The following is a 14970-nucleotide window of genomic DNA, read 5'->3' on the forward strand; positions in this document are numbered from 1 at the left end:
AAATGCGTGTTCCTTTACATATTTTTCTTTCACTCGCTCGCTCTCACACACACATATACGCACATGTAGCAGGCTGATTTCTGTCACCAATCAAGCTCCATTTTCCGACCAAATTAATTCTTTCTAATTTGGGGCTTCCAGTGGTCAACCCCCTGTGGTGCTGCTACTGAGCTGTGTCTGTGTGTGTGTGTGCATGCGCACACATATGCTTTTGTGTCTGTGTATGAAGTAGGGAACATTCCACAATAGATCTTAATTGAGAAGACGGACTGCAATCAGCACATTCTTGTAGGAAATCATTAAATCATTTCTTCCTCCCCTCTCTTTTTCTCTCTCCCCTTCTTGTGGTGATTAGCATGGTAATGATAGCATCCTGATTATGTCCATCAGAAAAATCTGACATCTGTAGTCTCTCCAGTTCTTTTACTGAGGAAATTAAAGTAAGAATGAAAGAAAAACAAAAAACCTGCCAACTCTCCTAATTAATGTGGTGTATAAAAAAAAAAAACACAACACAGAATGTCACTCTTGCAGTAGTTTTTTGGTGAAAGTGTAAGAGGAAGAGACAAAAAAAGACACGACTCAAAGATCTGTGATGCCCCTGTAGAAAATGCTGAATAAATGGTACATGTTTCTGATGAAATAAACAAGCTCTATAATTTCAGTTCACATAAAATTATAGCTATCATTATTGGTTCATGAAACTCTATAAAAAATTGTGTCTGTATTCCTCATTATAATACAATGTATGCTGTTTACCAGATGTGTGTGTGAATTTAGCCTTGTGTTCTGTCAGATGTATTCTCTTCATTTGAGCTGTAAACGGTCCTTTAAAAGCAGGTAAAGGATTAACTAGAATTGGAGGGTTTCAGTCCTATCCTTCAGTATAAGAGCATGATTAGTATCTGCCAGTGATATTTCCCTTTAGGTTAATGTTTCCATAAGTAAAGATTCACATAATTTTCAACCACAGAGCACTTTACTTGTAACGTTCTGTCTGTGTTCTGTATTATAAAAACTGCAGGCATTATGGCCAACATGTACTGCACCTCAAGCATCACTCCTTTAGTGAAAACTGCAAGGTACCTAGTGGCCAGAAATCCTTACTGAGTTAATTATAGACTTAATGTACTTTTCTTTTTTTCCCCCTCACCATTTTGATCTGAGATGTGAACCTGAATGCTTCAGTAAAAGCTCTTGACTTTTCGGAAATAAAGAACTCCCACTGGAGCAGCCTTGACTCTTTAGACTTTGGATCTAGTGGGCATACGGTGAATTGTCTGAGCTGCTTTCCTTTTATTTTTCCAGTATAAAAAAGAGGAATAGAAATACGAGAAAGAGGCAGTCTGTAGGAAGGTCTGGGGTGAAAAGAGTTCAGAAAGAGGAAGGAATGTTAATGGAACCTTCATTTTATTCGAAGCTAACCACTACCAATCACCAGAGCCTTTCGCATTGACTAACCATATAACCACGTAAAAATAATTCCAAAGCTTAAATTTCTGGCCTCAGATGCATGACTCCCCTGGCTACAACACTTATTAGCTTTGTCCACCATCATTGGCAGACTAATTGGTAATTAACACTTATTGTAAGAGTCGATTACCTATTTGAGTATTATTAAGTACAGCTTTCCCAAAGTAAAGCTTTTTCAAATAAATGTTCTTTGTTCCACATTGATATATATTGTATACAGTAGTACCATTTAGATAAAAAAAAAAACATGATTACTTTTTTATTGGTGGAAGAAGGTTTCAATATGTTATATAGTGTATAGTTTGGACTCAGGTTGACATATGTAACATCCTGCGAAACATGTACATCTCAGTGATTTCGCCCCTACCGTCTTTTCTCTACATACATGAAAATCTAGCCCTTTTTGTCAATTTCTTCCTGTTTCCTCATCTCTCTTTCTCCCTCTCTTCTCTGTGTCTCATTAGGAAATGGCAAAGATATTGAATCACCCGCGGGTCTATGCCTTCCTTCATGTTCCCGTGCAGTCAGCCTCAGACAGTGTACTGATGGACATGAAGAGAGAGTATTGTGCCGATGACTTCAAAAGAGTGGTGGACTTCCTCAAAGAGAGGTAAGGCAGGATGTGGACTCCTCATGGACCCTCAAGCCTGCTGCATGTTAGCGTCCCGATGACACAAACGTAGCTGTTACATATTGTTCCTCTCTCACTTCTGACACTCAGCATATCCTCATTAGTGACCTTGAATGTTACAAAAACTAGTTTGTGTGTGTGAAAATACCATAAACTTCACCTTCACATGGACAAACGCATAGCCAAAGTATTTCTAAGTCAATGAAACCTATAGAGGAAGATCAGTGTATCATGATATACTGGTCTGAATAAAGTCGTTTTTGTCAAATGTGTAATGCGCATTTGAGCTGATTTTTCATAAATTTGCAAAAAATTCAAATTTTAAGTCTGAGTGTAGACTGATGGGTAAAAATGCCAGTTTCATCCATTTACAATTAAATCTAAACTCAATGAAGTATACAAAATGTTCCTCATATTGCCACCATTATCTTGGATGTTGCTCTGACAAATATTGGAACTATGCCATAAACATGATGAACATTATTCACTTTATCAGTCATTAGTAAAAATTTACTGCTTGAGAGAAATGCATATGGCAAATCCTATTAGATATAGGATATAGGTATATATAGTATATTTGTTTGAGCGATATGTTTTCTTCTAAATCTTGCACTTGTGCTGCTGTGCCTCTGCCTCTCATCTGTCCTTCATCAGCACATCACTTTACAAGGTTAAACATTTCAAACTTGGGATTAATAGACAAGTAAAAGGAGAACTGACTGCAGTGCTGTTTGAGGCTGGAGCTATGTTCCTCAAAAATATGCGCAGTGACCAACACACATGGATTTTAAAGCTAAACATGTCCATTCCTGATGAGGATTAAAATATAGCCCCCCCTCCTCCCTATTAGAAAAAAAATATCCACAATTCTAAAACATGCACATAATGCAAGGATTTGACCTCTGATATAGCACAAAAGATAAGAAATGATGCAAACTTAATCTGTTACTGTATGAAAGATAATCTGTCATGGAATTTGAGTATGATTAATTATGGCAGTGCACGTCAGGGGTGGTGAATAAATATAGAATTGATGCTACGATAATACGCTATGAAGGGATTCATATGAAAATGAGTTTGGGTCACATTTCTGCCTTAAATCTCTAGGTATTATTGTGTGATTTAGAAGAAAGATGTTTGTGTATGCATTGGTACAGTATACCGAAACATGTTATTGCTGTTGCTGGATGATAACCTCTTATTTTTAAGTATGCCTTTTTCCTGGAATTAAATGACACTATGCATATTTTAGGGTAAATACAGGATAAGGTATTTCTGCTTCATGTGATTATAGGTGTGTGTGTGTGTGTGTGTGTGTGTGTGTCAGAGATTTATATAAACAGTGAGGGAGAGAGAGTAAGTACTTGTTTTAGAAAGAAAGCCTATCACAGGATGGATATGGATTCACTTCCATCCATATGCAGATGATCGTGAAAGTGTAGCTTTTTCAGTGCAGTGGATAGTTAGCTGAACATGGCAGCGCTTTTCTCTGATAAATTATGTGGCTCTGGTTCCCATGTATGAATACATGTCTTTTGATGTTGCAGATTAAAGTCATTTTGTTAGCAAGGAGTTTGCTCTAAGAGGATGAGATCCATCTACTGCAGCAATCAATAGATTTCATGTAACTGCTTCATGTAGGTCAACAGTCATACCATAGGCTTAAATATAAAATGTAAATCTGGGTGAATAAGACTTTTATTCAGGTCACTGTACAGCCATCTGCATTTAAAGATTTATGTATTTAAATATATTGACAGAATTCATAGAACCACTCAACCCATGCAGCCTGAAGTGCCGGAATGAAAAGTTTGTAGTCATTCATATGTATGTATGTATATATGTGTGTGTTTGTGTATGTGTATGTGAGTGCGGTATTTCTGCGTCAGTTACTATGTGAGTCAGTTTCTATGTCTCAATTCACATACTTCCATACTTACTGTTTGGAGTGCATAAATGCATTCACTATGGCAACATGCAGGGGACTATAATTACCTGGATGATGCACTCAAAATGAACAAAAAGTTGAGCGTAAAATGATGGACTCCTCTCAACGGTCACCATCTTGGCTACGTAGTGGTAGGGGAGGGACCACCAACATGTTTTCAAACTTGAGAAAATGGCAGCAACGGAAGGAGGACTGTCGTCTCATTTCTAGTGAGTGCACAACGGCAGTGTTTGATTTGGGACAACACTGCGCTTTCAGAATTCACGCACTACACCAGTGAGTATACTGTGAACGCGGTGCACTACATGTGAGTGTACTGACTGAAGTATCCAGTTTGAGACACAGCAATTATGTCTCTTTGCATCACTCGGAAACACTTAGTAGGTCTCTCACCACCTCTCTCTCCTCACACTCCTCTACTTACCTGAACACAATCACTGCAATCAAGTGCTTTTTATAGATTTTCATGCGACTTCTACAGTTCTCAACTGTCCCATTCTTCTTGAACAAACTGCTGCAGTTCTCTCAGGTTTGATGGGTGCTTTTTCAGCTCTTTTCAGTTTCGGCGTCTCGGCTATTTGCACAGATGTTCAACTGGAATAAGATCACAACTCATGGCAGGCCACTTCAGACTAGTCCAATGTTTTTCTTCTCCACCATTCTTCGGTGCTTTTACATGGATGTTTTTGGTCATTAGCCCACTGTAAGAGCAACTGACACAGAGCTCTCCAATACTTTTTGCTGCATTTTTAGCAAACCCCAGTTGGCTTTTCGATGTTTCTCTTTCAAAAGTGCGGACTTCCTGGGTCTTCCTTCCATGAGACCCACTTCCATTCAGAAAGTGACACATGATTCAACCAGACACTGTTGTACCTTGATCTTGGAGATCAGCTTGTATCTGTTTTGAAGATTCCTTTGGTTCTTTTTCCACCATTTGAACTGTCCTTCTGTTCAATCTGGAGTCACTTTTCCTCCTGCAGCGACATCCAGGGAGGTTGGCTTCAGTCCCACAGACTTTAGAATTATTAACAATATTAGCAACTGCAGTCAGAGGAACATCAAGCTGCTTGGATATGATCTTGTAGCCTTTACTGCCTTTACAAGACTGTGACTCTAATTGAAGACAATCGTCGGCTTGAAATATCACTACAACCATTATTTACCAATGATTTTGCTTAGGCCGTTTTAGAATATTGTGGACTAAGCAAAAATTCAGCTCCCTCCACAGCTTCTCTGGCAAACTAAAGGTTTACTGTATGTGCATGCATGAGCTTTTAAATTTTAACACTTTTGATCACACCTGTACATGTAATATGCTATTTTCCTATTTCCTATTGTATTTTCTCTTTGAATTTTATGGGCACTAGTTACTTGTTTCTCACTGACTCCTATTTTTTTTTTTATCCTGGTACTTTTATTTAATCTCTGTCTCTTCATTTGTCGTCTTTTTTTTACCCGTCTGTTTTTCACTCTCAGGTCTTTGTCTTCTCAGGTGTGGGTGACGGATCATTTCTTCTTCTGTAGTTGAAGGCTTAACCGTTCCTTAAAATCCTCCCTTTTAAGTTTCTTCTGAAGAGGCCTTGAATTGAGGAGTGATACTGCTGTGTTTGCTTTAACACTGACTCAGATGCTTATCTGTGTGTGTGTGTGTGTGTGTGTGTGTGTGTGTGTGTGTGTGTGTTTGTGTGTGTCTGTGTGTGTGTGTGTGTGTGTGTGTGTGTACGCTGCATTGCTTTTCAGGCATTTGTTTAGCCTGGAGTAGAGGTCTCTGTCCCTGTCTCCAGTTGTTTTTTTAGGGTTCAATAGAAATTCAAACTCAGTGACACTGATCCGGCCAAAATCTTAACACATTGTGGCAAATGGTCATGGGAGACACAAAGAGACCATGCACACAGACACGCAGGCACACACACACACACACACACACACACACACTCTCACACAATCTCACCACATGCAGGGTATCACGTCATAAGATCTTGTTTACATAAACTGTCTGGCTACCCTTTTGTGTGAGACTTTGTATACGTATGCGTGGTTACTCAGTTTCTGGCTTCTGTTACTTAAGCACACATTCAAACACACACAGGCGATGTCGGTTGTGTGAAATCAATACCAGTACACATCCAGTGGTCTGACACATTTGGCCGCTGCAGTCATGGCTGGGGTGCAGTTTGGGCTCTGGGAGCGAAGCCAGGGCTTCGGACAAGCCAGAAAACACGCCCATTGTATGAGGGAGTGTGTCTGTGTGTGTGCGAAAGAGTGAGAGTGTGCTGGCGTGTGTGCGTGTGAAACATAAACAGACGGCCTGTTTTGTTGAGGGAAGCCTTTTTAAAGCATTGAGTCCTGAGATGTGGGTCCGTCAGAAACTAAGAGATGATTGAGAGAAATAAAGAGAAGCAGTTAGTGAGACATGGCATGTCAAGTGTGTTGTGTGTTACTGTAGCAGTCCTTTGAAAAGTTGTAACAGTTTAATGTTTAGAGGTGAATTAGTAGTGTTTTCCACTTCTTTTACAATAATGATAATTATTGTTATGACCAGCATTTTGTATCCTTCTCTTCACTTGTGATTTTTCTTCTACCCTCTCTTTTGCAGAGAAAGTCAGGATATAACTTTATTTTTGTTTACCCACATGTTACATTGGTCTGTTTATAACTTTTTGTTTTGTTTTTTCTTGTTCTATTTCAAACACTTCACACACAGTTGAGTGCAGATGTTTTAATATTTCTACTTTGAAATGACAAAACAAGTAAAACAAAGACATTCTCATTAACATGATATTTCACGTTCAATTTGTGCAAATGTCCCTTCATTATCAAAAGTAACAAAAATTGTCAAAGAGTGTATGAAAAGAAACTGATTCTGAAATAATGAAAATTGTATCAGTCAGTCCAAAAGTTTGCATCCCCTTCATGAAATGTTCTTTAATGCTCTGTATGTCCTCTCTCTACCTTTATAACCTACTCCAACCTTTTTAGGTACTCTCTGTACAGATTTTGTATCCTCTAATCTTAGCCAATTCTTCGTGGCATATTTGTTCCAAGTCTACCAGGTTTCTTGACTGTCTGCGATGTAGAGCCTTCTTCTCAGTCTTTCTTCCATCTTATCCAGAGCTTCTGTGCCTGATGCAGACACACACCTCCAAAACATCATCGAGCCTCCACCGTGTTCACCTGTGGGAATGGTGTTCCTCTCCTCGTAGGCAGAGTTTTTTTCTCGCCACACGTACAGTACCTGTGCAAATTGTGACCAAATGATTCAACTTTGGTCTCATCAGACCACAATCTTGTTCAAAAACTCATTTGATTTGTTCACATCCTCTTTAGCATACTCCAAGCGTGCTGCCTTGTGCCTAGAAGTATGCGCACTTTTCTCCTAAACATTCCAGACTTGTGCAGACTGCACTTAACTGTGGAAATGTGGACTTTTATTCCATTTGCCTCTGAGGACTTTTTCAGGTCCCCTGCTGTTTGTTTTGGATTCGTACGTAGCTCTTGAGAAAGTTTTCTAGCAGCTCTTTCGGTTATTTTTCTCAGTCTTCCACTCCTTGGTAGAGTCTTAGTGTGTCCATACTTCTTCCATATCTGGATTATGGTCTTCACAGTTGGTGCTGGTATCCCTAAACGCTTTGAAATATTTTTATATCCCTCTCCAGCTTTATGAAAGTTTACCAAATTCATTTTGAGGTCCTCTGACAGCTGTGTCCCTGATCTAATTGTTTTTTTTGCTCTCAGCAAACTGCTTGAAACTGCTTCTGCAGTTCTACCCACTTGCAAATATAAACTGTGCGCCTAATTTAACAGACTTGGTGTCACTCATCAAGCTGTAACCGCTGACAAAGTTTTTAAAAGATCAGAAACCTGATTTTACATGTTGAAACTAATTACCTAGAGGGTTTATCAAAGGAGATGTAAACGTTTGAGCTTGCTATTAAAGATAAATTTGGACTTACACACAGCTATTTCAACATTGACATCACTGCATTTCACACTGGTGCTGTCAAGCAAACATGAACAACTCGAGGTGGAGGGGGAAGCTCTGTGAGCGGGTGGTAGTGAGTCAGCCTCACAGGTGACTATTACTGTAGGTTCTCACAATTAGTCCTTAGTTTAGCCATGTAAAGTTCACCTGAAATGATAAGACATGCAGGAACCTTGGGCAGGTATGCGTGAGGTCAGAGCTTATCTCACAAACACACAGCAGGAGAAGAATACATTTCTCTTTGTCAACTCCTTAATGCCACCAACACTGGAGAGGTCATGAGGGGGCAAACGCCTCTGGCCTTCCTTGTCAGGGAAAACCAGCACACACACACATAAATGCAAACATATCAGACCTCCCTCCTTGATACCGTTCACGGCTGAGGATCTTGAACCTCATTCTGAACTTAAATTTAGTTTTCTGCAGCCAGATTACTTTGGGGGTAATTCCTTAGTCCTTGCACATCTGTGCAATCAGACACCACCGCTGCTGAGTGAGTTAAGTCACCTGGTCACAGAGAGGCTTGGTGACCCCATAACTATTCCTAAAAGTGGAGGAAATAAACAAGTCGGGGTAACGTAGGAAGTGAAAGAAAATATTACTGATATAGTATCAGTCAAGATCAGGAATTATGGGTCACTCTTGGCAACATTAAAGTTCAAAGAATGCCCATGAAATTTAAAATGCCCTCAGTAAATATTAGAGTGAAAGAGCAGTCCCTGCTGTTCCTCAGTAGGTGATATCAGCGAGTTTACGACTGGTGATACTTTACACTACAGTCTTTCCGAGGAAATGCAATTGTTTTGGTCAGAAGCTAAGAGTCATGAAGCAATGAATATTACCCTCTCAAAATTCAATGGTGCAATTGTTCCAACTAAACAACTAGAAAAGATTACAGTGAAATATATCCCCATAGTCTTCTCTAGAACAATGCCCAAAGTTTCCAACAGTGGCAAGTAAAACAAATCTAAGTCTCACTAATTAAGTCTATATTTGCAATTTACTCAGAAACGAACCAAACATCGCACTCTGGGGGGAAAGGGAAAAAAAGTTCATTTCTCACACTCATGACCATACAACAGCTTGTTCGAACAGTTTGATTTGTGCCACACTGGAACATGTATTGAGTTTAAAGGTCTCTTAATGGCTGAATGCCCAAATCTCCTGTCGCTGAAAGCTCATTCACACTTATTAAATCTAATGGTAAATCAGGGCTTCTCTGACCCTTATTGAGGCGTGTGTAGATGAGCTGCTGGAGGAAAATCAATTCTGTGTTTCTTAAGATTGAGGTCATTATGAAAGACAAACTGTTTTTTTTTTTGTTTTTTTTTCCCACACCCAGGACGTGCTGGAGAACAATGCAAACACCACTGAAACACATACCACTGTTGGCATGATGGATTAAGTTCACGTTCCTCTAAAGTCATCCATATCCACAGAGAAAAATTGCATTAAATATACTCTCCTTTGAATGACATAGTAACTAATTTCTCCAAGTTGTTATAACTGATTGTTTTCGGCCATGCCTAATTCTAACAATCAGTCGCATAATTATTTCAATAAAATGGTTAATTTGTCCTCGCCTGCCAACACAGACCATATTTTTTTCACTCTTTTCTCTCTGCCTCTATCAATTAAAATCACATAATGAAGTACAGTCTTTATGTAATGATGTATGGAGAAAATCCTGTTATGGTGGAATAAGGCTGTTACAGAGCGAGTGAACATGGTCAGAGGATTTTCCACAGTTGTTTCGTAGTTTGCCATAATATAGGACTGATTTTCCCTCAGCTATTCTCGAGGATTAAGTGTGTTTGAACCACAGGGAGCAAAGATGAAGAAGCGCCTGGAAAAGAATAGTTATATGTCTGTGTGTTGGGGATTGGTTGTGTAGGGGGAGGGTAAAGCCATCATGTTACCAGGAAAGGGTAGATGATTGGCGAGGGCTGGGCATTGAGCGACCCTCACACCCTCTTTGGTTTCCCTCATGGTGGTAGGTTGGTTTCCCTGGAGGTTACATGTTCCTGACCTCTGAAAAGCCTTTCAATCTCAGGCCGTAGAGGTCCTTCTCCCAAGGAGACACACTCACTCACATGCCTGTCAGCTGTGCATATTTTATCTAAGCATTTCTTGTATAACAATTTCCAAAATATCTGTATTATTGAAAGACAGAAATAAAGGGGGAGGCAACAATAAACAGCAGTAGCAAAGTATTGAAGTTTACATAATGTTGAGGACAACTCCAGCTGCTACAGATGTGGAGTTTTTAGAGTTGTGATCCCACAGGAATGAGGATTTGGATAGGTCAACAGGTGATTAATCTGTGTGATCCCATCAGCTGACCAACACAATGACCTGTGACCTACAACGCGACCTCTGAAAACCTCGGACTCCCCAGTTAATCTCCGTTTGAGGGTTTGGTTACCATTCTGTCCTGCTTTATTCCATTTATGAACCTCACAAATTGGTATGAATGAAATCATTCTGACCTACAACACAACTCACAATACAGCATTGTTTTTTTCTGTCCCGTTTTAAAATTTCGACCTTGTTCACCCTCGTTCAGCATGAAAAAACACTGTTATTGCTGCACCTGATTTCGTTTAATGATCTACAATTATCTGACAGGTTTTGTTTTATATTGTCTTAGTTGTTACAGAAAGACGTCAGAGAGAGAGCTATTATTTGAATATTGTCTCTTTTCCCTTGCCCAGGAGGAATTTTATTCTAAAATGATCAGTACATAAACACGAAAGGCAACAGATACGGGCTTGTCTCTGGGTGGTCTCTGGACTTTTCAGCACATTATTAGTCCAGATTTAGAGGCACCCACTAAGATGTATATAGTGAATAGAACATTTTATCACTTCACACAAATATGCAGCTGGTCAAAACACCATGGTGATTCATACGGATAATATTCATACCTTATATTCACAAATTCCAGGGGTCAAATCTGGCTCTTGACCCTTTTGTTTTTATTGCATGCCACTCCCAAAATGCCAAATTCCATTATCCATCAGTGATGTGATGATAGCTCTCTCTCTTTTATGTAACATTTGGATAAATAGCAGTGTGCCCTTGTTCTAAACAGGATTTGACTTATACAAAACTGTTTCAATTTAATGTATTCACCTAAAGGCTGCAACAAAAAATCACCCCTGTCTTCTACATTCCCACATGGGAAAAGTAACAACTTAACCCACTGAATTTTGCTGTCATGGTTTTATTGCTCGATCCCTTGGTTTCAGGTGGTAAACAGTCATACTGTATGTCTCTTTTAGAGATGGCATCATTGGAATTTATATACACTCACAATATTGTATTCGGAACAAATTATTTACATTTTTCAGACTACTCTAAACTCTAAAGACTTGTATGATCACAATCAATTATAATTCACATTGCATGACTCGAAGGTGTCATTCTTTTGTGACCATGATAATAGCACACATGCTTTCTTTAGCATAGTTGAATGCTAGCAGCCTGTCAGAATGTGCCCTTATTTGTGTTAAAGTAATTTTCACTTCATTGTAACTTCCTTGGATTGATTTTTAACTAGTGTGCGCAGAGATTTGAGACAGAAAAAAGTGATAATGGTGTATTTACAAAACAGTCACAATTTGATTGGCTAAGCTCCATTGTATTGAAGGCGCCATTAAGTGTTAGTAGTGTGGTGTGTAGTGTGGTGGAGTGTTCCGGCAGAGTGACGCTGTGACTGTTGATATAGTGCGTTGATGATAAACTTTCCGTCTGTCTCAGTCTCTCTTGAGTGTAGTGACTGTTTCTCTCCAAACAAATGGCTCCAAGACAGTTGCCTTTGCGTTTGGTCTGTGTGCGTGTATCTATGTTTGTGTGTGTGTGTGTACACGTGTTAGTCATCTCTATTAGTCACGAGGAGTAACAGGGTTATATCAAACCTCCCTGGGTTACGGCAGGACACATGTATCAGTAGCGTGAGGAGACAGTCGCACACTATGTTCGTTGTTGAAGACATACCTTCAATAGTTTACACACAGGCACTCACACACTTAAAGGTTTAAGGTATCGGCTAGGGCTAATGTTTCACTGGAATAGTAGGTGGAAAGGGTGGCAGCTCCCTGAAGGCATTGGAGGGGAGAAGAGAGGTTAAGAGAGGCGGGAAGAGAGCAGTGAGCAAGACAGGTTTGCCGCGATAACCTGCCACACTGGCGGGACATTTCACCCCTCCTTTCTCCCTTCAGCTGATGATTCAGCAAGTAAAGTAAATGAGGCTTTGAGGGTTTCGCTTGTGTTTTGACTCTGTCTTTTAACAACATGTACAACAAAGAGACTGGTTTAGTCATCACAGGCACAGGGAACATCTCTCACACACACGCACACACACAAGCACAAACAAGCACACACACACTTGTGTGCTATAAACTCACCACTCAACAGCTCCATTTGAATACCAAAGTTCTGACTTCCATATTTTCCTCAAGTACCAAGCAGATTTGAACTCATAAGCATCTGTGTATAAGCTTTCCTCCGTCTGTGTCACTGCTGTTGAATATGTTAAACCTGAGCCCACCGTGGTGACTGACAGGTGCCTCAGCATAACACACTCTGCCTTGCCATCTTGGGCACCAACAGTAAACCCATATCCACACATCAAAAACATTCATTCAGAAAGCTTTGATTGTGTGACATCACAGATTTTGTCCATGAAAATGTCACTAATAGAGGGTATGGTTGACTGTTGTTACATACCCAAGTATAAATTGTACAAATACAGAAAACACAACCAAATAGCGAGAATATTTAAAGAAACCAACACCACTGACGGATAGTCGACTTCAGTAATTTCATGAATCACCATGACAACAAGAAGCATGTTCTAACTGTGTTTATCACTCTTTAGTGTCTCCTGGAAACATTTCCGTCGTGGTCTGTGTTGCTTGCACTGTATTTGATGCGTGTTTCTGTATTTGGTTGTCTCACTTTGCAGCATTTTTTTATGTGTTGTCAAATTCTTGAAGATAAATCTCTAGTTTGACTTTATGCAATGCCCTTATTCGCACTGTCTGATCAGTCACTGAAACACCAGTTTCAACAGATAATCCTTGTGCCAAATCAGAACAGACTTACCCATCTGTTTTTCAGTGTGAAGTTGCATAAATACCAAATTGTGTGTGGCATCATCTTTCATAGACGACCGAAGAGTATGTTTTTCTTCTGCCTCCTCACCACTGCTGCATTTGTGTTTTGGCATTTGTTCAGTAGCCTGCTGATGCTCTTGTATGAAGTGTCACAATCTGGCTTCCTACTTTTTCAGACAACTCCTTACCATGTGGAGCCATGTCGCATTAGACACAACCCAGTCCAAAACTGAGAAATCTCTGGTGTTCACATGTTATTTATTAACCTCGTTCATGCAACTAGTTTTATTTGGAAAACACAGCTATCACTCTTGTTGGAGTGATCACAGGTAAACTGACTTCTTGTTTTTAAGTATACATAAGATCAAATATCCTACTCTTCAACAAATAATACATTTATTATAAGATCCAATGCGTTTATATATAATATGAGCAAGAACTTCCCACCTTTAAATTAAGATCACACACAGATGAGAATACTATTCATCTGTTTGTCTGCTTGTTTATGATGTTTGTTTATATTGCCTCGTGGTGTTTGTGTATAGAAGTGATTTAATCCAGGAAGGAGTAAAAGAGGGAGAGGAGGGAGGCTTCCTGCTCACATACCTGGCGGTGTGTGTCAATAAGTCTAGCATTGTGATTTGGCTCCGTTTAAACAACAGGAAACCAGCAGAAAACGAGTCATTAACTTCACAACAAGCTGAAACTGACATGTGCGTGTGTGTGTGTGTGTGTGTGTGTGTGTGTGTGTGTGTGTGTGTGTGCGTGCGTGCGTGCGTGCGTGCGGTGTGCACTTGAGAGAGAGAGAGAAACGATTTGTGGATAATGACTCTTGGCAGTTCTTAACACATCCTTGTCTTACTGATACTTCCTCTGGATTATACCTTATTTCCTCCCCACAAGAAATACACACACACACATGCACGCACACAGGATAAATACAGATTCACTATGATTACAGGAGTTAAGTTTCCTTCATTAAGTCATCTTAATTTATTATTGGGCCTCTCACCACAATACCTATCCTTCCTGCCTTTAGAGAGAAAATAACACACACACACACACACACACAGGAGGATGAGTATAGTGTTTTCATTAGAGGGCGGGAGAAAACACAGATGGACAGGGAGTATTAACACTTATCTAAGCTGTATGTGTTTGTGTGCGTCCTCAAAACGTGTTAGCAGCAGAAGTGAAACTCTATGCCTCCCTGTGGTCACAAAGAGCAGGCAGAAAAACAGCCCAGCCCACACACACCCTGCCAAAAGTAATTAAGAAAGAACAAGGTGTCCCATTGGATCCCATTTAATTTAAAGTCAAAAACAACATTTTTTTGATATTATATTAGTCACTCTTTCTTTTTCATTATCAGCACTTATTATTTTCAGGGCAAATTTGAGACAAATTTGGTCAGACATCACAGAAGTGGTCAGTCAATATTGTCCTTAACGAAGTGGCAGTGGTTTATCATTGTTATTTTAATCAATTGAATACTTTAATGTGTGTTTGACTCATGGGCCTCAACGTTACCTGTGTTCCTGAGGGACTAAGGTTATGTTTGAGTTACCACAGTTTCCTCACTTGTTGTACCTTGTCTGTGTTTGCTTTAAAGATGTAGTGATGTTTGTTTTTCATATTCCCTCAAACAAATGTTAGTTGTACACTAATATGGGAAAGTACATTGACTTGTTTTCCACTAGACAATATACGCCAAGTGCAAACTGAAACTGCATGAGATCAGGGCAGACTGTTTGTTCTCATATCGTTCAGTGAGACTGTTCTTCCTCTGATTTCAAAACTGCCACAACACAATCAA

The 14970-nt window shown here is 39.6% G+C and overlaps 1 protein-coding gene across 2 annotated transcripts in view; it reads left to right on the top strand.

The window, feature by feature from the left end:
* Positions 1 to 14970, top strand: part of cdkal1 (CDK5 regulatory subunit associated protein 1-like 1) — a 227831-nt gene that overhangs the window by 133150 nt on the left and 79711 nt on the right. For both annotated transcript variants that reach the window (XM_056380394.1, XM_056380395.1), the window contains exon 10: positions 1938 to 2083. In XM_056380394.1, coding sequence (XP_056236369.1) covers positions 1938 to 2083 — 146 coding nt within the window. The remainder of the gene's footprint in view (positions 1 to 1937; positions 2084 to 14970) is intronic.

Source organism: Seriola aureovittata, chromosome 7, assembly GCF_021018895.1.
Source record: "Seriola aureovittata isolate HTS-2021-v1 ecotype China chromosome 7, ASM2101889v1, whole genome shotgun sequence".
NCBI classification, from domain to species: Eukaryota; Metazoa; Chordata; class Actinopteri; order Carangiformes; family Carangidae; genus Seriola; species Seriola aureovittata.